Genomic DNA, 23,927 nt, shown 5'->3' with positions numbered 1-23,927 from the left:
CAATGTAGTAGGACAGGGACCGAGGTTGAACGTCACCTATAACGAGAAGCGGTGGCATTTTTCCCGCTTGTACAAAATGAAAATCTACAGTGAAAACGTTTTTCCTCCCAACCATAAAAAGACCCGAACATCTTGAGGTTTTATGCACCATAGGGTCACCGGAATAACAACCGCGCCTTTTTTACAGGTGTGCTAACGCGCTGCGCTTGTAGTTACTCTTATTACCCGAAAACAACAAACCACGGGAGTTTTTCCTTGATTAAAAAGCAGGTAGTGCCGTAAGAATCTGCTACCTTTTGCCCTGTGGCCGAATGATGCTGATTCCCCGGCTGAGAAAAAAAAACAATGAGCTGTCTGTCATGCAAACTTGACGCTGTCTTGTAGCCGCGCTTGAGTCTTTCCCACAAAACAAAGAGGTAATTACGAAGAACACGTCACTGCGCGGTTCCTGCTCCGAAGAGGGACAAGAACTGTAAACAAATGAAATGTTGATTAGCAAAAGGCCCAACGGGAAATATTGTAAGACGAAACTACAGTCCTGTCTCGGTTCCAAAGAAGTCCAAGAGCATGGGGTAGAGCAATGTAAATCACATAAATCGGGGTATTTCTGTAATTGTGATATCGAGGTTCTCGTGTGTGGCAGATAAGCTCGGCGAGTGCGATGCAAGACAAGTGATAGGAGACATACCGCAACCTGTACAACCCGTACATCACATGCTTGTCGCCAACACACATGGGGAAACCCGTTATGGTTTAGTATGTGTGAGCTGCAAAACACTGGACACTAACTGCAAAATAAATCACCTGCCCATATAATCAAGGAGCCATTGTCAGGCGTATCAATCTGCCAACGCAACTACCCCACCTTCCCTGACACATTGCAGACATTATGAGTGGGCATGCAGGCTTCTTGCGAAGCGCTTGGTGTCGACGACGGTCGTGTCCACAGAAATACACGCCCGTTCCCTCACACCTCCAACAAGGGCCTCGAACTATGACGCACACATGTTGCAGAGCAGTCGCCACCTTACGCGGCTGGTAGGTGTGCCTCCGCATTGCGTACAGGCTGACTTAAAGTTTTGAACTTAGGTTTGTTGTGGTCTTGCACTCTTGGGATGGCACTGCCAGTTTACGTGTTTATTATGCGAACAACACCCAAGCTCAGTGTTTATTGAATAACAAGGCAGCCGCAAAGCAGATGTTGCCCATTTGTTTTCGCAGGAGACCTTTCGGCAAGAGAGCTCTAGTACTAGCTGGTTGGAAACCGGTTTGAAGAGATTTAGTGTTTCAGAGAGTCTCGCTACGGGATCTGGCGCTGTTTCTACCACCAGTGCAGAGGGAAAGCTCCGAAAATAATTTGATTCTTTGCGATGTAACAGAGAATATTGCAGGATACGTAGCCTAAGCGCGCAGGGTCTCCGCTGAGCTTCATGCTTGTGCTGCTTCGCGAAAATTAGCCGCGAAGTGTGGTCCGAATACCGTGTAATGGACGCTCACAATGGAAGCTCATAATTGGGCGGTACCTTCTCGTCTCACCCACTGCCATTCCATTGCCCCTAGACCTTTCAATAGAACGTACAAGTCTATTGCGTGTAAAAGTTGCGCTGATGATAAATATTCTCCCACACCAACGTAAACTCGCAATAATAAAAGAATGAACTGGTGTTGGATCGATTTGGCACAAGCCGAAGTGGCAGTTTACATTGCGGCCATCTATCTTGGCTAAAATCTGCACGCCTTTTCAGATCGTCTTCTATACGTAAACGTAGTAGTAGTAGTACACCATGAATTTCCCTCTAACTCCGACCTCGGCCAGTCACTATCATCGGGATGGTCAAACGAGTGCGCGGAAGGCTGCAGAGCAGCCGAAGAAGCGAACTACACGTGGTGGCCCTCGTCAGCGACGACTTGGTTGTTTACACGCTGAGTGAACACTTTTAGCCGATGCCCGTGGGAGCCAGCTCAGACGAGTGAGAATATAGGCACCGTGATGTTCGCCAACATCTCTCTGCCAAACGTGATGGCCTGCGCTTCGGCCACAGGTATCACGTTCCACGGGTCGTGGTTGAGTATGCTCGTGAGTAACATGGATATGGCTGATGTGAGGTTCCCGAGTCCCTTGAGTAGAATTTGCGCCTTGCCCATCCTCCAGATTTTAACCACGTCTAGTCGATTGTTGCCGTTGGCCAGTTGGGAGATCTGTGCCCAGATGACCGTGCCGGACAGCTTGATGTCGGCGTCGCCGTTGTACAACAGGTGCCGGTGGTCGGTGAGCACGCGGTACTTTGCCGTCGCCATAATGCTCTCCAACTCGATGACCAAGCCCACGGTGACGTCGCCGTCTTTGCAGATCACGTAGGCGGGTTTCCGGCGGGAAAGTGTGTAGACGTTGCGGGCCTGGACGTCGTATAAGAAGACCTGCGCAGGTAAAGGGCCATCTGTAAAGCCTAACCCTTTAAAAATGGAGCTATACCACCAAACGTTCCTTAACAAGGCGTGCTGCCGTATCATGGCGCCACGGAGGAGGAACAGTCCTCCGTGGGTGGTATTCTGAATGCGGTCACTCTAGAACATAGTGCACAGAGCACACTGTGAGTGGGAAAGAAGCAGCATAACGAGCCCATTAATTGTACGGAACTCCGGAAAGGGAACTTTGTAAATGAAGGTAGCTGGATAAGTGAAAATTTTATATATCTGTTTAAAAAATCCTTGCAAAGCGTCTGGCTTGCAATGGCGAGATTTAATGAAGCGTACTACACCGCAGTGTGGCAAAAGTACTGGAGCAAGCGTGCTGTGAAATATTGTCATTGCACAGGATGCGTATGGCAGGCTTGTAGGAGCCACGATTTGCTGATGATCTTATGCTTAGGAACCACGAGACAAATACCAACAAACAACAAAAACAAAACGAAAGCGGGTCGGCATTCGGAAAGTTTTGAATCGAGCTTTATAAAAAAACGCGCGGTAATTTTAGCTTGAAATGGTAATTAGCAGGGTTTTCCAGATACAGAAGTTGAGGGTGAAGCAGGAACGTGAGCAGTTTTCGAGCAAGGCTTGGGGTCTCGCATACGAGCAGTATGGGGGACGGGAGAATGAAGAACTCGGCTTTCGCTTGGCATTAGCCTAACCCTCAAGAGCAAAGAGAATATGCGATGGTAGAAAGAAGGGGGTGTACAAAGCGCAATAGTTTTACGGTACTAGGAAAAGACCAGTAGGTACGCTCACGTCAGGATAGACGTAATATATTTAAGCAAAGTAAAGGACGCCAGGTAAGGCTTAAGGGGGTAGGTTCTCACCATATGTATTTAGAAGGTTTGCGTGCCAACATACTATGGCGGCCCGACCATCGTGTATGCAACACCAGCTACGGTCATTTTCAATAGTTCTTGCCACTCCCGCCATAAGCCATGTCTCTGCCCCTTATCGCCCTTAGTGGGTTTGGCAAGCAAGCCGACGAACACGGAGTGAACACTTGAGGCCAATCGCGGATACTACACGTTGGTGATGATACATGATTCCAGTTTTCACGTTTAATACTCTGCTTTCCCACGAAGTATTCTGTTGGATATTGAGCGCATACGTTTTTAAAGACAATTTACCGGAGAAGCATGAAGACCAGTGCGATGCTGCTACTGACATCCCTTTGGAGCCGAACGACGAAAATAACGAGCTTTTCTCTCGTATTCGTGCACCCACCACATGTACTGAGTCTAATTGCGTAAAGGTTTTTGAACACTCAAGAATTAACGAGGATGAGGAATCCCGTTTCGCCAAAGTTGGGAATGCCATGGCAGTCTGCGAGGCCGCGGATGACTGCATTCCTGTGGCAGTTTCAATTGGGCTCCACAGCCTCTACAGGGTGCTGGGCCCATGCGCCCACGTACCTGCAAGTGCTCCTCGATGTATATGGTGAAGTTTGGTCCCTGGATGGGCTCCATGGCTCTGATGAGTCTCCTGGCGAAGCGGAACAGATAGTCGACGTAGTCGTCAAGCTCGGTTCCGTTGTTGCACGGCACCTGGCGCTTGCTGATGCGGTGCCCGTGAGGCGAGTAGGTGCGGGGGACCTCCGAGTGCGGTGTGGGCACCACCATCGACTCCAGCAGATCTTGCAGCTCGGCGGGCTTCTTGGACACGGCCTGTAACCGGGTGAGCTCTCATTTACATGATTTCAAACGGCATGCTTGAACAGTTGTCATACTACCTGAATACGATAACACGGAAAACTGTAATAATTGTTCGCGCGAACCCCACATACGAGTGAGCTTGAATTTACGCCTAGGGTGTTTAAGCTATGTCGAAGTTGTTTTCGGTAGAATTATAATAAAATCACATGCGACCGACGGGGTACTGCAAATACATTAGCCGCCCTACTACGTTGCTGATGACGAGGCTGAATGTATATGAGCTGCGGGTGGAGAAGCAACTTTCGTTATTGTGATCTCATGGCGCGCATTGACGAGGCATCTTCGTGCCTTGTTCAGACGCTTTCAGGTCTAAAAAAACTTTAAGAAAAACGAGTTTCCACCGAAGCTGCCTATAATTTGATCGCAGATTCACAACAATTCTATTGACCGACCATTGACCGGCGTACCGCTACACTCTAATTCATCCTGCCTTTTTAGACGAGGAAAAATAGCCCCGCTTTTGGAGAAGAACAATGCCATATCATTCGCTTATCTTGAACGCGTGGAGGAGTGACTGCCCGAGGTGGTGTCATTCTGAGTTGCAATGGTTGACATCTGTGGTGGAAAAAGCGCTCCTTATACCCGACAGGCAAATCTTCCTTAACGACAGCACGATTATGGGTGATGTACAACTTCTTTGTAACGACAGAAGTACCTGCGTGGTATACGTTATGTTTAAAGACATTCCGTTTATTCCTATAAAATTTAGGCTTCATTTAAGATATGTTGCCACCTTTTTAGAAATATTTTTAGATTTTGATCCTAAACTGATTCTTTTGTATCTGCCTTAACAAGGACTGTATAAAAGGACCCTTCAAGTATGTTATAGAATAAAAATGAAAATGAATAACAATTAAATCACTGAAACTACCCAAAATATGCCCATCAGGCCAACCGTCATAAGTACTCATCCTGTGACGCAAAAGAAAAATGGCTGGGCAGCAATATAGCTATACATGCAGGCTACGCAATGAACTAGAATCTTTGCTCTGTCATCAATATTAAATATGGTATAGCCAAAAAACCAAAAATAGCATTATTTCAGGTGGTTGCATTCGTGTCGAAAATTTATAATTTCAAAAGTTATTCACGCTTTTCAATTATCCTAGTCATTGCACAGAGTTATGTTTCAGGAAGAAGCATGGGAAGTTTCATCACCAAATATTGGTTTATTCAGAAGTTATGATTTCCTGCGCAACAAAAAAGAACTGAAACTGAAGTTTTGAGAAAAACAAGAAATGTCTTCCAGACATGTTTTATAGATGATTGGAAGATCGTGGGAGGCTAAAAGCCACCAGGCTCATAGCTGGGCCCTTCCTTAACTGCCACGAGTTCACTGTGAGATTGTTTAGCAGTTTGTCGTTTTTTCGGGCTTGTTTTTCGTCCGCCGTTGACTGGCGCTTGGCATTCTTCAAGCGTCTTCTGTCGGCAAGCTACTGTGGTGTAGTAGCCAGGATCGACAACAGCCTGCCTCAAGATGTCCAGCGGGCCGCTATTTCCATTGTTGAAGTGACATATAGAATCGTATAGTCCAAACAAAACAGTGCGCAGTCCTACACAGACATATTTAGGGAGACGCTGCCAGAGCATCCCACTGAAGCATTCATTCGCGTTGTTCAATGTTATCAACCTCTAAAATACTTCACCGCAAACTAATCTAAGTGTATCTTTTATATTTGAGCACAAACATAACATTGTTTTAATGATTGAAATGTAGGTTTATAATTCACAAAATATCAGTTTCGGTTTCAAAAAGGTCTACCGGTAGTTGTAGAAAACATCATAACTTCTGAACGGAACCAGATAGAGAAACAATTTTCACGGCAGCAGAATTCTTAATATCTGTAGATTTTTAAAATAGCAAAAAAAAAATAAATAAAAATCACTATTTTTGAAACAAAATTGTCGTTTTCAAGGGTAGCAACATACCTTAAAGGAGTACTGACACGAAGTTTCTCGCTTTCAGTTTTTATGCTGTAAAGAGTACCTATTGGCGTAGTAATTACAAAAATCGAACCGAAAGCCGTCAGCCGCCAACACAGAATTAATTACAGCACGTTTATTGCAACCAATTTCAAATTTGGTCGCTGCGCGGGAAAATGGCCGTTCGAAGGCCAGCCTGCAAGCGGGCCAGCCTTACGTCACGGTCTCACCCGTGACGTCAGGGACGTTTTTCTTTGGCTGCGTCTGCTGCAACCCGGGGCTTCCGAGCCGATTCCCCCCGAACTGGCTGCTGCGCCCCACGGAAGTGACGTACGTCAACAAAAAAATTGCGTAACTGCATTTAATTGCAATTACTTCAATAGTGTTGCATATATTTTCGGCAGTGACACACTAATATTACAGTATCAAGATTTATTTTTTGCCTGAGTTTATTGTCTTTTAATATGACATCACCTAGTCACCGTGACGTCATAGACATGCTTTGTAGATGTTTGCATTATATTTTTCTCTGCGAAACTCGAGTTTGTTATTTGACACTCGCCTAGAAGTTGTGTAAACAAAGCACTTTTTATAGATTTACCACGGGTTTTACGAATGACCTACGGACGAGCGGCATGGAGAAGAGGCCGAATTCCATCGAAGAGCGAATTTTGGCCCCGTACTGGCCTACGTACGGGTAGAGTTCACTCTAGTACGGGCTTGTCTGTTCCGTGGTACGTCTGTTCCGAGTTTGTTCTGTTGGCCTGTTTCAAATATTCCAGCTTCGCGCGGTGCCGAGGCAAGCAAGAATGTACGAGCGTCGGCGTTGTGCGGAGTCGCTCACGAGTGGTGCGGTGCTGCGCTGTGTTTTCGTTTCATATGAGGTGTTCAGCTCCAAGCCTGTGTCACCGCGCTTGTATCTTCTGCAGTAATTCACAGTCCGATGACTATTCGTGGCAGCAACGCGAAGTGCTGGTCAGCGCTTGCGCAAAGCGCAATGTTGTCATATCAAATACGTACGTATCAGAACCAAATGTTGCCCCAAAATGTGCAGTGAAGTACGAAGCACCGTGTTGCCTTCAAAACGTGACCGATGTGTGTGGTGCGTCATAGTTTTCCAGAGGTTTGTTTGTGTGAAGCTGCTGGCGCCGCAGTCATCGATGCTATCATCACAGTCATTGTTATACACGGTGTTGTGTCGGTATCACAACGCGAGGCAAATACTTTGATACTGTTCCGTACTCGACTTGCAAGTGTCCAGATTCGTGTCGCTGCAGGAGTGTATACGTGAATAATCTAGAGCCCCATCAGCTAGCAATGGTGCGTCGCAGTGACAGCGAGTTTTCGTTCGTTCGCTTCAACTTGCCGTGATCCCTGTCGTTACAAGCGTGGCCAAAAAATGCGCCGGATATCTGTCGTGGGTTACTGTGGCATTTTCCGTGTGTGTTGTGTTCGTGTGCTCCAAAATTTACGATGTCGCCAAACGTACGTGATCGTGCCCATTTATGACAGGCTAGGTGATGCGTCAGTGGCTTCAGCAATAACAGATGCTACGTGCTGTGTTGAACTGTTATATCTACATTCTAAGCATACCATCTAGGTGACCCTGCGTAGTTGTTGTTTCTATTTGCTCTAACCTCAGTTGCCTTGTTCATCTTTTTTGCAGGGTATTTTTATTTACGTGTGCACGCAGCATATTAGCACTAAATCAAGCTTACACACTTACCTGTACATGCCATAACCCTCTTTGTAATCACGTGTGCATGTGCTACTGTTACCCTGCAGTATTTCGTCAGCTACTGTGCATGCTAGCAAAGATTGTTTGCATGTCGTTCTGAACCATTGCTAATAGCCTGAATTTCCTTTAGTATTACTAGCATACCTTTTTCTTTCTCACCTGCTGGCTTCGTGTTGCTTTTAAAAGGAATGAATGATTTAACGCTTATGTCGGACAAACTTGTAAAAAACAATACACGGGATATACCTGCTAAATTTCTCAATGGCACAAAGCACGTACACTGATCGCACAGGCTAATAGTATGTCTGACGTGCTCCACACTCTTCGTCTGCCCCTCAACGCAGTCATGCTTGATTTTTACCCAACCGGCAAAACCACTTCTGCTCACTGACGAGCCAGGGTCACTGTCACGCCCACTTCACAACATATAGTGAAAGCAGTCTGTTCTGATTTTTACCCAACAAACCAAACCACTTCCACTCACTGACTAGCCATGTAGAGTCACTGTTAATAATTAATGGTTACTAATAATTAAAAAAATCCAGATGTAACTGTAGCGATGGTGAAGGCGGTAGTGAAAGTCCGGGGTGGGCGACTTTGCCGGCGCTTGTGGGTTTCAGTGCATTTGGACTAAGAACGGCTCTCACAGGGTGGAAGCCCTAACATCCTTCTGCTCGCAAATCCATAAAATATTTCTCTGTCTCGTTGTTTAATGCAATGCAAAGTTGAGGCCATTGAAAAGCACCATCAGAGAAACATGAGAAAGCGTTGCTTTTGCCTCTGTGGAATGAACCAAGGTGGACCCGCTAGGTATATCTGCATCTAAGCATACATTGGGTGCTACTCCGCAGCCGACTGGTACCCGTTGGCAAACCTGTTTCCCACACAACAACACAAACACATGCCTGTTGCATGCGGCCTGTGCGCATTTTGTTTGTCTGCGTGGAATGGAATGGCTGTGCCAGCAGGAAATAATTCATGAAGCACTGCAGGGCAGTGCAACAGTCGCCAGAAAAAGTTTCCATCGGCAGACTCGCATACTCGAATGGCAACTGGCAGGCTCCATGGTTCAACACAGTGGTAATTCCAGTGTGCCACCAATGCAACAAGTCTCTCCATAGTATCAGGAGATTCGAATATAGGTTAACAAGGGCGGTATGACAACTGTCGCCGTGCTGAAAAATGCCACAACAGGGCTGTATTGTGCACAGATTTTTGTTGCCACTCCCATCCCACCTAGTTGTGCCAGCTTCCAAGTTTACCCCGTATCATTTCAAATTAACTGACGTTTGCTGGTGTTTCATTGATAGATGCAAGCACCAGTAAAGTGTGTCTGTCATCTTTAGCACTAAAATCATGTTCTCAAGGGGAAACCGAGTTTAACGAGGTTGCGGACATGAAAGCTGGCAGTGCTCATGGGGGTCGTAGCAGAAAAGTTGCAGCATGGCGTCGTGCTGTTTTTGCTATGTTGATGTTATAAAGCGCATGGTATTTATATGGGTCGTACGTTTCAAACAAGGCACTAGCTGGAAGTCGTTGCTGTCCCTTCCCTTTGTTACACTTTGTAGTCGTGCTCTTTGTTCGAAAAAATTATTAGAAACTAGCTAGTGTAATTACAATTATAGAACTAATTTTCTGTGAAGGAAATGCTGCCTTGTGCCGGCTAAAGGATATACACTGTTTTGGCTACACACATCATAAGACAAGATAGCAATGCAATACTCTACAGAGCCCGTGCACAAGCTGCTGCCTTGCATTGGTCTGACCCACAGAATTGACAGGAACAGCTCCCCAGGACTGATTCCGAGCAAAGGTTCTGGCTCGCTCATGCCCCTCAACTTCACAGAAGTCAATGAAACCTTGTTACACAGGCTGCGGCTTAAAGTAGCATTGACCTGAAAGTATCTGCACATAATCGGACGCGAGGACAGCCCTGATTGCCTTCTGTGTAAGGCTGTACAGGGACAATTGATCATTTGCATAGTTTTTGACCAAGGTATACTAGTGGGTGAAAAGACCTTGAAGCAGCCTTACTACGCTTGAATGCTTACCCTCTGTCTGAACGAAAGATTTTTGGCACGTGGGCTGACACGAAGAAGAAGATCGAGCTGTCAAATCGCTGCTTGTCCTGTCAGGACTCTTGGGTCTATGTGGTGAAATTTCACAAACTGGGGAACTTTTTTTTTATGGTCGGTAAATAAGTTATGCAAATTATGCAGTGATTAGTCTGTTTCTGCGCCCCATACATGCTTTAAGTGTACAAAGTTCATTGGTTGATTTCACTGTCATTTCTCATACCCTCAGTATTCAGTACCTTCCTTGCCCCAGTGGCATTTAAGTAGCAGGCCCAAGTTCAGTTTCTCAGGCTGGCCTCTTCTCCTTTCAAAAATCTTTTACTATCTCTACCTCTCTCTTGCCCGCATGCCAGGTGCTTGTAACGGTTTACTAGGATTTGCAACGGTCACCATACGATAAAAATTTCTTATGACTACTTTCATTGCTGAAGTTCACTGCACTCAGTGTACTAGGGTGTTTGGCACACAATAGTAATTATGACTGCAGACAGCCTACAGTTCTTAAAGCCCACATCGAAATCCTGCCACGGACTCGTTCTTGCCTTCACTTCGATAAGGCTGTCACAAATGGGTTGATCAGCCGAATATGCTGGAAGGGATGTTTTTCTACACTCTGAATTAATGTTTGATCATTGTGCATACATTAAATACATTAAAGCATTTTTGCTGGTTCTTCCTTTTTATCTCTTGACACCCAGTGCAACCAATGGGCTGGTAAAAGCTGTGGCTTGTCATATGTTTCCAGTTCATAATGGTGCATTCTGCTTGTTGCCAAAGCCAACTGCAGAAAAGTTCTTCAGCCATAATGCAGTGCTGGCGATGGTCTTTTGTGGGCTATAAAAGCAAAATGTACTGGTTGTTGGTCAAATAAAGTGAGCCAATTTTGAATGTTTCTTCCCAATGCCGGATGTGTTTTCTTGGAGGTTGTGTGTATGCTTAGTCCTTTTGGGAACAGTTGAGCATGTATGGCTCATGTGTTGGCCCTGAGACTAATCAGCATTTGAAGGTTCATGGGGCAGGTACAACTTGTACAGCTGGTGAGCGAAGGGATATAACTATTACATTTCCGATTTTCTTGCAACATGTCACTAGCATACAACAATTAGGATTTATAATTTAGCTGCAGTTCTTTTTTACGACAGTACTGCTATTGTGCCCATTATAAAATTAATAGTAATTACGACCAGCCGCCATACGTTGCTGGCCGTAATGTGTGCGGCGTCATCAGAAAACATCATGTCGTGGCTAAGGCGTTGCGCTGTACGTGTGTACGAGATTTCGGCGCACGTTAAAGATCCCCAGGTGGTCAAAATTAATCCGGAGCCCTCCACTACAGCGCGCCTCATCGCCTGCGTTGCGTCGGCGCGTTAAACCCTACAATCAATCAATCAAGAAAACATCATGTCATAGTTACTCCCGCCGTTTACCCCGCACGTGTGCACGCGTTTTGCGATGAGCGTGCGGCATCAACCTGGCTTGCCCGTGGTGCTCGGAAAAATACCAGGAAAACAGTCACGTACGTCTGCGCCACAAGGATGAGCACAAGGCACCTCGCAGACGCCCAGCTCGCGAAGCCGGTTCTACCGCGTGCCGACGCATTTCACTTTAGGAGGAATGGGAAAGCCTGCGGACAAAGCAATCCGGGTCAGCCAGTCATGCATGCGGAAGATGGATATGACGATAATTTTAGGGACCTTATATGACGATGACTACTACTGCCACAGTGAGAAACGACGACGGAACACGTAAATAAACAAATTTCGCAATACGTGGTGGTGTGTCATTCAGTGCTTCAGGAGGAAAAGAAATCCTCCAGCTCGCCTTGCGTCACTAATTGGTGCGAGTTTCGCCAGTTTTAAAGACGAAGGTGTAACATCAAACGCGAAAACTGACCGTACATATACGTGGCCTCGGCGGGGCCACCGCTGTATGGACTGGTGTACTTGAACTCATTTCGCCAGAGCAGCAGCCAAATCCTCTCACTACGGCGCTAAACCGGCACCTTGGCAGAATGGAACCTTGCTGCCACGTGCTGCCAGCTGCAGGTGCACGTGACAGTACGTATACGCGTAAACGGATGCGCGCACACAGCTCTGACTGCTGGGGAACTTCAGCGTGATGAGCATCCAGTCTGCTTGTCAGAAAACGAAGGCCTGTATGCTTCTTTCTTTTTGGACAACAAACGTCACATGGTTGGCCGGTTCTTCATCACTTGCAGTGGTAGGCTGTTGGACAGCTGCTGCTATGACCAGAAGCAACATGCGCACTACTTACATGGCGTTTGTATACAAATTATGTGCAACAACGCTTTTATCAATTTGGTGTTGACAGGAGCTGTGGGCACAGTTTATGTGGGAGACTATATTGGCGCTACATTTGCTGCCCTTACCAGCGTGTGGTACAGCGCTGTGCTCTCGCTGTTTATTAGTTACCAGCACAATTTTTACAACGGTGTGTGAAGTTGGTGAAATGAAGTACAGTGTATCTCCTGGATTGGTCGGTGTTTCCTGCTTCGGCGTGATTCTTTCCAGGCCATCACTAACAAGGGTGGCAAAGTTGGGCTTGTTCCAGAAGCCAAATTTTTTGGCACTTTAATTGTGATCAGTACTTGTAGCACTGCATTGTACCTTGTAACTTTGGAAGCTCGGAAAAGTTGGTACAACATGACCAAATATACAGAGTTGTAGGCACGACGAAAAGAGGCATATTAACACGTGTTTACTCCAAACATCTTTTTGTCACATCTAATATAATTCAGGCCTCTTTTGTCCCAGCTGTGCTGATTTCACTCCCCAAAATAAGGCACCTGCTGGTCTTTTTATGCACAGAAAATATGGTGAGGTTTCAAAACATTTCAGGCTGCTGCGCCAAAACTATACGGACAAAAACGCTGGTGTTCAGCGGCGCGTACTACAGTGCACCAGAGTGGAAGATCAAGTGCACTGGGCACCAGTAATCTAGAACCAAGAGAACTCTTGTCAAATGAGGACCTTCAAAGGTATTCCTTCGGCCTATTCTTCTCCCCACAAAAGCCACAGATTCTATGATCTAAATGGGAGCGCAAGCAGCCTTCATGCAACACTATTTAGACCTTTGCCGGCAGAGTCTTCAGCCAGTGCCCACGTTTGAGGACACAGACCCATTCTTCCCTATTGAGCCACAGCAGATCAAACCTGATGGCGTGATGGGGTGCGCACACACCTTCCAAAATAAAAAGAAAGAAAGAAGTGCGGTTACAAAAGCCGGCGAATTTAAACCTGCAACACAATCCTCCGAATCCTCCACTCGGAGTGGTTTTGCCTTGCCCGCAGGTGCGCCGTAGATAATACAACACGTACCGAACGACAGCCGATGTACCAAGGAGGAGAGTTATCAGCCTGCGCTTACGGCTCGTACAAAAAGCGCGTGCTTTTCATCGTAAACAATGAAAAGCACAGCCGACCTAAACATGAGTGCCGGCACGGCCGCTTTGCACGGCCGGCATAGTACTTCGTACTAGTTTCGGCGATCAACAACAACGACCAAATCCAAGAAATAATAACAAAAAACAGGTGACGTCACTTCCGTGGGGCGCTCCAGCCAGTCCCGATCGGGCGAGGCTGGAGCACCCCGGGGGAAAGGATCCCCGGGGTGCAGCAGCCTTTGCCTTGTCGTTTTTTCGGGCTTGTTTTTCGTCCGCCGTTGACTGGCGCTTGGCATTCTTCAAGCGTCTTCTGTCGGCAAGCTACTGTGGTGTAGTAGCCAGGATCGACAACAGCCTGCCTCAAGATGTCCAGCGGGCCGCTATTTCCATTGTTGAAGTGACATATAGAATCGTATAGTCCAAACAAAACAGTGCGCAGTCCTACACAGACATATTTAGGGAGACGCTGCCAGAGCATCCCACTGAAGCATTCATTCGCGTTGTTCAATGTTATCAACCTCTAAAATACTTCACCGCAAACTAATCTAAGTGTATCTTTTATATTTGAGCACAAACATAACATTGTTTTAATGATTGAAATGTAGGTTTATAATTCACAAAATATCAGTTTCGGTTTCAAAAAGGTCTACCGGTAGTTGTAGAAAACATCATAACTTCTGAACGGAACCAGATAGAGAAACAATTTTCACGGCAGCAGAATTCTTAATATCTGTAGATTTTTAAAATAGCAAAAAAAAAATAAATAAAAATCACTATTTTTGAAACAAAATTGTCGTTTTCAAGGGTAGCAACATACCTTAAAGGAGTACTGACACGAAGTTTCTCGCTTTCAGTTTTTATGCTGTAAAGAGTACCTATTGGCGTAGTAATTACAAAAATCGAACCGAAAGCCGTCAGCCGCCAACACAGAATTAATTACAGCACGTTTATTGCAACCAATTTCAAATTTGGTCGCTGCGCGGGAAAATGGCCGTTCGAAGGCCAGCCTGCAAGCGGGCCAGCCTTACGTCACGGTCTCACCCGTGACGTCAGGGACGTTTTTCTTTCCTCCATGCGTTCGCCGCATCGTCTGCTACGATTGCACATGGTCCGCACTCGTCCGCGCAGTCGACATGTCGTCTGGATCGTCAGACTCGGATGAGTCGCTGCCACCCGACAGACAGAACAACTTTATTTGGCCAGGCGATTAGGCCGGCGATGTCTTCACCGTCGTCCGTTTTTTAATATCACTGCGGCTCGAACCGGCGCAGACCGTGATATCAACAGCTTGTCGCCGCTCTTCTAATCAATCTGATCGCGAAAAAGGAGTTCCACATGCGAGAAAGTAGATGTTAGTGTTTTGAAAAATTGTGTTAGGGGTTCTTATCAGCGCTGAATTTAAAAGCGACGTTCAGATATTTGCCGCGATGGTAAGCCTACGCTGACCGGCGGCGGAGGTTCGGCGCTCCGACCCAGCACTGCCGGCACCGCGGTGCGGCGAGCGGTCAAAAGATGGCGCCACCTGCGCGCTAGAATCAAAACAGGCCGCGGCAGATGTCTTGGTCACCGATCGCTGAAACGGAAATTATTGCCGAAATAAAGCCCCCATATGCGAAAAAGGGGATGATAGTGTGGTGAAAAGTTGTGCAAGGGATGGTCATTCGCAGTTTTACAGATACCAGCGATCAAATAGTCGCCACGATACTACGCCTAAAGTTACCAACACCCAAGGTGACCCGTGCAACCCCGAGCCCGCCCGCTGGCTTGGGCGACAGTTCTTGCGGCCGCCGCCGCGCACGAACTCAGTCCACGTTTAGCGCTGCATGTCGTCGCGTGGAAAATAATGCATCTTGGCGTCGTCGTCGATTTGCTTGGACAGGCTTCCACGAGCAGTACTTCGCATACCGCGAGCTTGCCATAGCACAACTTTGGCGAGCTCGGCGATGCGCACCGCCGCGTCGCCGCGGTGCCCGTCGACATCGCGCACCACGCAGTTTTCGGCACCAGTGCAAGGGAACACCATGCGCCGGCCACGAACTGAAGAGCAAAGACGTCGAACACGCAACGTTTACAAGCATTGCTCACAGCTACGCCCACGTCTCCTGCCCAAACGAATACCACCGACAACAGCAGCGCAGGATATCGTTTCCGGTTCCGAAAACGACTATATGACGTAACCCTGAACCGGCCAGACAGGCAGGCCGATGTTTCGTCACGCCGAAAGCGATTTCGCTAGTGCTGTCGATTTGTGGAAGCTCGCGGCCTCGACAATCAAAATCGATTTTAGATGTGATTCCGGCCTCGGATCGCTGCAAAAATTCCTGTGAGGCATCTGTACAAACTACTGAAGCCAATTATATCATTTTTAGGCGTCAAAATTTGGTGTCAGTACTCCTTTAACAAAAGGCAACCCTCCCTCAGTACGCTATCACTAGTACATGTGCCACTCGCAGATCTACCTAAAATTAGGTGCTACAACGGCCAAAGGGCTGTGGTGCCACGTGCCAAGCATTCAACATCTTTGATCCTACTCTGCCATCAGCGGCATTTGTTAATGGCAAATAACAACTTCTGTACAAAGCATTTAGAGAGCACAAGAACACTCTAGGCTCTCTTCTTCTCTATATAAAGGCGCCAAGCATCGAGGGCATGTAGTGGTTTCCCTTGGTCGCTTTATTTTAGATCTCATCGTCTCAACCCCAAGACACTCCACGTACCTACACATGTGGCAGTCCAATTGGAAATGTTTCCTGCGCAATAAGCGTACATTCGATTTGATTCTACTCAGAGTCAGGAATTGCCGTGACGTCACCTGCGTTATGACTCCGTTCAGCTTTTCCTCGAGCATCTGTCGCACGTGGTCGACGATGCTGGCCCCTATGACGTCAAGAACCTCTTGGTCCTCCGGCCCAGGCTGGCCACCCTTGCCGCTCGCGGTCCGCAGAAAGCGCTTGGTGACGTCGTCCACGTGGGTCCTGAGCCCTGTCTGGGCGATCAGCACGTCGTCCTTGTCTACATTAAGAATTCGTGCAAACCACGACATCGCCGCACGGTCCAGGACTGCCTCGAAGTGCCCGCTGTCCTCCATGACCCGGGACTCCGTTCCGGCGTCGCTGCTGATGTATCCCTGTATGCGAAAGCAGGCAAGAATAATTTGACAAACCTTCGTTTGCTGACACCAACTGCCACATTAATGTTCGGAATGGGCGCTGCTTGCATTAAACTATGCACTTTGTGCATCCTAAAACTAGGATTAGTTCTACCAAGGTATCAGTAATACTTGTAGACGCCAACCACGAGTAACTGTCCTTGAAAGAATGACGTTAGTTCCCACCTGGCTGGGATTTATGTGTAAGCAAGAGTGCAAAACATTAGGCCAAAAAATATTCCCTGGGAACTTAAGCATTCTCACGTTGTTTGAAGGCGAAATCCAAGCGATTATCAAAGCCTTTTTTATTGCTACACCGTGTTTGCGTATCTTTCCTCGTTTTATCCCTTATTTGGCGCGCATTAGTACGACAGGAAGGCAGGATGAATTTCGCGCTGCACCTTCCCCACAGTGAGACCTCAGATCACCCTGGGTGGACTGCGATTAGTCCTTCATGCAGTAAACTTTATTGATGTGAGAGGGGCACGGGAAGGTGAGTCTAGAGAAGTGATAAGCCCTCTTTCCAGGTACCAGTTTCTGGCTGCCCCGATCTTCGCTCTTCGGATCAGCTGTGCCATGTATGTCTTTAAGGTTTTAGGTCCGTGGGTGTTTTCTGGGGACCACATAATGGAGCATCCCTATGATGTGCGGAAAAATAAATTATATCTTTCCGCATTTCCCATAATGTTAGTCCATGGTGTTTGAAACATTAGACTCAGCGTTTCTCAACCATGAGTGTCTCGGCGACCCCTTCCGGGCTTGCAAAAGGGATAGAGGACCCCACTATGGACAATGTTGATCCGTGTCATAATTTCCAAGAATTGGAACTTGCAGCTAATAGGGCCCTAAACACAGAAAAACACCCTTTCTTTGTGTCTGGCTTTTCCGCAGAGCGGGCGTGTCGTTCAACAAGCCAGCGTTGAACTACAGGCTGCACTACACTAGCTACACCAAAATTAAAGGCAATGTGCCGAAGCCATCTTTTAAGTGCAGAGCACTCTATGGGCTCGCCTTGTCGTCTTAGCTCGCTAATGGTCGATGCGACTGCCGGAATCAGGCGGAGCAACGAGATAACGGACTCGAGTAGAGCCTTCTGTACCTGCGTCAGGGAGTCACGCTTATGCTTCGAAAAACCACGCGGTTTAAATAGTCATAACCATTCGAACCTCGTGAACCGCTGCCGCTGGTCATACGTCTCCCCGTTGTTTAGAGCAAAGAAAAATTCATGCACATTTCAGGCAAAATCTGTCTATATAACCGGCCGCCCCGCGTTCATTTATTTAGTAACGCTCGTTGGGTTGGTTTTCACGATAGTAAGCGAAAAAAGCGGCCCCGCAAGAAAAAAAAAAAGCGCATTCCAAATGGCGCAGAAAGGCTCCTAAGCAGAAAGGCTCCTAAAGGCGTTCGAAATGACGCTCCAGCATACGACATTAAAGCAAGCAGAAAAAGAACAGACTATTGCTGGCGAAGTTTCAGGCAGGGGGCGCGCGAGCAGAGCGAAGACGGAAATTTGAAATGCATTAGGTGGCAGAACAGCGCTGCAGCCCATTATAGCGAATCACTGTTCTGCACTTCCGATAGCTTTCACATTGAGTGTAACGGCTTTCATTTTTTGCGTTTCCAGAAAGGTTTAGCAAACAGGAAAAAATGAAGGGAGGGGGGGCAGGTTGAAAAGTTTTGGGGAGGGTTTCGCGGACCCCTGAAATGCCTTCGTGGACCCTTTGCATCCCCGGACCCCCATTTGAGAACCACTGCACCAGAGTAAGCCTAGGCTGTTTAGATGAGTGTGACGGCTGCCCACCTTGACGCGGTAAGCGCATCGTATCTCAAGCCGGGGCATCACCATGAGCACACTGGCCCGCATGGCGGCGTTGTTGGTGGCGACATCGCGGATGGTGAAGTTCGAGAGACCCGTCACAGTCACCTGCGGGAGAAACAGCGAGGGGGATGAGAGTACCGCATAGTTCTTTCACAATAAACACTGTTCACTGTCATCCCAGAAATGTCCTTAGCACGCTTACAAACAGATACATGCACCGGTCAAGAGACGGGAATACAGCCAGTCCAGTAGATTAACTGCTTTTGCACAGAACGACGCGCTGTTCGAAGTTTGTTGGTTACATTTTACACTTTCTATGCATTTTTATCGGTTAAAACCAGCATTTTGACTCACAATTTCAATGTAGCTGTTTCACCGTTTACAAACACGGTTGCAAGCATTTTTTGCGAGGTACAATATACCTGAATGTGCCGTAAAAGTACAAAGACTACTAACCAACTGTAGCATCTCTGAAGGAACTTCTGTAAGCAGTCATGTGCGCCAACAGTGCAGCACGCTAAGAAAAGCACATCGGAAGTAGTCTGATTGTCTTTTTACGAAGAAAACCATTTCTTAAAATGTTAAGAAAGGGGGGCGAAACACTTCCTCACATTGGTGGCCAACACTCGCCCGATGACCTACCAACCTGGTTACCGAAGAGGCTGGGCTACCACCACTTTCTTAGTATTTCTGTAAGCGTAATTGCCTTCTACGCTTGAGTGTGGTAGCCGGCGTAGGATAGAATTACATCCACATACATACCCAACAAAATGGAGCGGAGCACAGTCTCGGCGGAAGCATAGTTGGTATGGCAGGCGATTCGGGTCCCAGCCTAAGAGGAAATTTTCCTCTGCTTTCGAAACTTTCAAAAAGTATATGCCTCAACGAGAAAAAAAGTGCACATCTTCTGTTGTGCCTGCCTTTGCACTTCGAATGCTGCCTCACCTTCTTGTGTTCATTCATGTAGCCCCTCGTTCCCTCTACTGATACGCTATATAACAATAAACTTCGTTTCCCCTTGAAAGGAGGAGTACGGGACCAAACGCTCGAGCATCTTGACGAGGTCCCGGCCCTGTGCGCTTGTCATTACATCCATATGTATGTGTGCCATCCCCTACGCACCTTGGTGAGGGAGACGTTGACGTAGGTGCCGGTCTCCTGTATGAGGAAGCCCAGAGTTCCGGCTTGCATGGGGTCGAGCCCGTGGCTCACCAGGCCCCTGGCACGTTCCAGCTTGCGCTTCAGCAAAGCGTGCAGCGACATCACCTGGTCCTCGTCCATGGAACGCATGTTGCCTGCGGGCAAAGGGTGAGAATTCTCGCGGTCACTCAGACGTTTGCGCACACGTGTAACACTCGGGAGCAGGGGCGCATTTACCCTGACGCCCTCCCACTTTTCCTGATGGAGACGCACACACGGGAAGCGGATGTGCCACGTGAGCTCGAACGGATCTCTGGGCTTCGTGGATAGTTTCGGTTATTTCGTGCCTTCAATTTCCCCATATAAACAGGTGAACGGAAACAATTTAATACAATGGGAACTGAGGAATACTGTTCATTACGTCGTGGCACCGATATGACCCTCGTAACGCCTACATACATCTTCAGTGACGCGCTTTCGGGGTATAGCGAAAAGGTACACATCGCCCTTAAATAGTCCCGCTCTTGCAATAAGCCGCAGGAGCGAACGATGGCACATTCAGAAAAATTCCTCATCAAAGCTGCATATTAGCCAGCAACGACAGTGAGCCCACTTTGTGGGATGCTAGCGACATCCCCATTGCAAACAGTGTCCTCATTACGCTATGTGTGTGTGTTCGAGTGCTCCTCCTCTATCTAACGAGGATATTGAGAGCATCACGCAAACTCCGCTGTTTGTATGTTTATGTGTATGTGTGTATGTGTGCATGTGGGCGCGCGTGTGCCTGTGCGCGTGCGTGCCATTTAGCCGCAACATTCGCGGCGCCTTTCAAGCACTTGCCGGGGTGTTTCACCGTGGAAGCGTACTGTATGTCGGAAGCACAGCGTGCGGTTTTCTTGCAAATGACCCCCTAGTCAGGAAAATAAAGAAAAGAAACTAGCTTTTGCTATCAAGCGTTCGGAACAGCGAAAACCTGGTGCCTTACGGATATATCCAAGATACCGGCGTTTCGTCGACTGCATCACTTGTCAGCGCGCGGCTTCGGCGGACAAAATAGGACTCGGAAGAGATCACAGATCTTGAGAATTGTCAGCAGCGGTTCTAGTGCAGAAAGAGGAGTTGGGAGAAGGCAAGGCAGTTACCAGCTTATGTTGTCGCTCGTACTTTCTCTGGATGTCTGTTTTTTTCTTTCTCTTTTTTGTTGTGTTCGGTTCTGTTCTTCGCTATCTCTTTTCCTCCCCGAGCACTTCCGCAGGACAGAACGTGCTTTGGAGGTAACTTTGTTTCCTTCTTGCCCTTTCTCCAGCAAAACTCCGGTTTATTAGACAATGACTTATCTCCGCGCGGAGGAGCTTTTTTACTCGGAAATTGCGCCGTCCGGGCTACCACGACACATTTTCCCGGTGTACCGCTCGAGTCGCCTTTCGGCCCGTTTTGTGAATCTTCCTGAATCAAAAGACTCTGTCTCTTTCTTCGCTGTTCTGCTCTATACAACGGAAATCACGGTACATCTTCCTTTCACGTTCAAGCCGCTTCCCGTTACATGAACATCTTCTTTCCTCAACGTTCTGAAAAACTGTCGGTAGAGCAAGTGGCGGTCAGCCGACGGCATCCAGGTCCGTAAACATGCAGTTGTGGCGCGCACTGGACATACTTGACACAAGACTGCCATAGACTAGATTTTAGCGCACTGGGCTGAAATAGTTTTTTGTTTGTATACGTAATTTGAAATCATTGTCTGTAGGTTGGAATTTAACATGTTGTGTTGCAGTTCGAACATACGTCTGCCTTTGTCATCAGGTTTACAAGCCAAAAAACAGTTTTCTTCTTCGTTAGTTCTACAAAATGCCGCAGTGCGCCCTCAGTGCAAAATCTCGCAAGGGCAAATCATAGTTTGATCTTCTTGACTCGCGAGTCTCGGCCAACCTGACTACAGAACTGTTTGGAATGGCGAGCTCTACGAACTAGTAGAAGCGAGCCTAATGAAGCATAAATAAAAGGGAGAATCATAGCCTACAGGTACGGCCTCTCAGAATCCGAACCAAATGATCAGCGTGCTCTGAAGCGACTACCTTGTTTCGATCTCTAGAGAAACATCCCAACTTCTCCCAGCACATTCAAATACCCTGTGAAAATTACGCGAAACCCGTGCGAAACATCGCCACTGCATTGCCACCCCTTCTTTATCCTCACCCGCTTGTCACCGCTGTCGACAGCCATGTCCTTTAAAATCAAAGTTGGCGCCACATGTGGTTCTAACGCGACACAGGTTAGAAAAAAACAAATAAATAATACTACGCTACCCGTTGGTTGTATTTGCATGTGTTTAATTAAAGACAATAGCTTTCCTTGGGCTACCGAAACGCGAAAGTGTCTGTCTGTCTGTCTGTCTGTCTGTCTGTCTGTCTGTCTGTCTGTCTGTCTGTCTGTCTGTCTGTCTGTCTGTCTGTCTGTCTGTCTGTCTGTCGGCATGCCTGTCTGTCTGTCTGTCTGTCTGTCACGCCATTCAGCCGCCAGCCAAAAGTTGAGAGAATGCTCGAATAAGCAGTATATGTATGGAAGACCGTTCCAACTGCTGCAATTGATTCATGCAGCATGCACATCAACCATGTTCGGACCCTAAACGGACCCTAAAGCATTCTTATCGAGCTTATATTTGTGGTTTTATTCTGCAGGTAAGATATTTGTGGTGACAGGCAATCTGACGGAGGTGGTTACTGCAGCCATAGCTCGATTTTCGCCGCCACCTTTACAACTGCTGCTATCCCACCCAATAGGTTCGCAAGGTTATTTGTTGCTACCACCGGCTTCTGAATTTCAATACTAATCTATTCTATGGTTATCATCATCTTTCATTGTGTTCAAGAGAAATTTAAGACCAGTCAATATGTAAAATTTCAACCAAAGTGCTACAATAATGCCGTCACAGGGGCAATGTCACGAAATCGTATTCAGAGCTTGGGTAAATAAAAACTGCGCTTTGTTTTAAGTTTAGTTTAGATGAACTTTCGTTAAATTTAGAAAAAAATGTGGGCGGAACACTCCAAAATAAAAAAAATAATATACCTAAGATGGGCAGCATCCTCCAACATTCAACTCCACACAGCGATTTCAGTGCTTTCATTGGTCCTTCAATGCTCCTGCAATCTTTTTCTTATTCTGCCAGAGGTGTTCAGAGTCCAATAATCAACGACAATGATGCGTACTATATTTATCTGCACTTCTAACGGCCATTGAACGTGTATAGACTCACGGCTTTTATATAGCCGCTTCAAATAGCGTGGCCCGTCGAGAGCAGCAATATTTCCATTACATATAATGCATCACGAACGTATACACTTCGTCAGGAGAACGAACCGTTTTCCGTCCTCATCCTCGCAGGATATATCGCTACCTTTCAACTCTCCACCTGAGCGTTTGTTTCGCAATTCAACAGACCTCCATTTCAGCCAGCATCAATTCTCCGTTCATAGAGCGGGCGCTCAGAATAGCTCGCAGCCGCAGCCCGCCAATAGAGAAACGTGAACTTCCGAGTTTCATTATCGCTTAAACACCTCCACGTGCGCCTTCCCGGAGTTCGATGCCCTGCGCGGCATCTGCTTTATTATTGGAATTGATTCGGCGTACAGGCAGGGGACGTCTAAGGGCGGAATTCGTTAGAGCGGAATTCGTTACAGCGAGGATTAGTGCCCGGATGTAATTTTCCGCGTCGGAGCCACCCAGAGGAAGCCGTGCGTAGGCTTGGCAAGCGTCGGCAGTTTCATGAGGGGAAATAAAAGCGCGCGTACCTTCGTCTTAATGATAATACGCAACGCTGAGCATTGGTCCGTTTCGAAAGCCGACTGGCACTGTTTTTAATTCTGACCGTTTAGCATCGCTGCAAGGGGCAATCGTACACATTGGAAACTCATGCGCGAGTTGGACTGAATCGGGGCTTGGTGTTTTAGGCGAAGCTTGTATGGCTAGAGTACCATGTATTTTTATGTCTGCGAGCAGGTTGCACGTGTGCTTGAAGCAAGAGGCGTTACTTTGCACGAGCTGTTGAAAAATAGACGCCCCGTTTCGCGTGTGTGTGCTAATAGCAGACGGTGGTCATTTAAGTCTCACGGCGTTCAAAACGAGAATTCTCTCTCAAGACTATACGTCTCGCGATTTCGATATAAATATTCAGTGGATTAGTTATTGATAGGCACCATTTCTAAGATCGACAGGTCATTTAGACCTTAAGCTTATAGTTCTCATTATTTGGATATGCATTTGTATAGAATTAGTTACCAATAACAGCCATGATTTTCAAGATGAATAGGAGGAGGAGGAGAAAAGCGAGAGGAAAGGCCGAGAGGTTATCCAGGCTGAGAGCCCGGATTGCTACTCGGCACTGGGGAAGGGTTGTTCAGGGGATAAAAGAGATGGCAGGCGAAAAAGGGGGGATAGGAGCGGGGTCGCGCACACACTTTAGTCCCTTCGTGGGCACTAGAGCCTCTCAGCTAAACCTGT

At 47.2% G+C, this 23,927-nt stretch overlaps 1 protein-coding gene across 1 annotated transcript in view; it reads right to left on the bottom strand.

Annotated features, from left to right (window-relative positions):
- Positions 1-1,774: 1,774 nt before the first annotated feature.
- LOC144139253 (uncharacterized) overlaps positions 1,775-23,927 on the bottom strand; it is a 44,527-nt gene continuing 22,374 nt past the window's right edge. The window contains exons 2-6 of the mRNA XM_077671664.1: positions 19,413-19,585; positions 18,273-18,395; positions 16,136-16,450; positions 3,885-4,136; positions 1,775-2,418 (exon numbers count right to left, since the gene is read on the bottom strand). Of these exons, the coding sequence (XP_077527790.1) occupies positions 1,963-2,418; positions 3,885-4,136; positions 16,136-16,450; positions 18,273-18,395; positions 19,413-19,585 (1,319 nt within the window). The 3' untranslated portion in view covers positions 1,775-1,962. The remainder of the gene's footprint in view (positions 2,419-3,884; positions 4,137-16,135; positions 16,451-18,272; positions 18,396-19,412; positions 19,586-23,927) is intronic.

This window comes from Haemaphysalis longicornis, unplaced genomic scaffold (genome assembly GCF_048455015.1).
Source record: "Haemaphysalis longicornis isolate Haplotype H1 unplaced genomic scaffold, Haemaphysalis longicornis Haplotype H1 scaffold_5, whole genome shotgun sequence".
Classification (NCBI taxonomy): Eukaryota; Metazoa; Arthropoda; class Arachnida; order Ixodida; family Ixodidae; genus Haemaphysalis; species Haemaphysalis longicornis.
The sequence above is the reverse complement of the archived record's forward strand: the minus strand, read 5'-3'. Positions and strand labels throughout refer to the sequence as shown.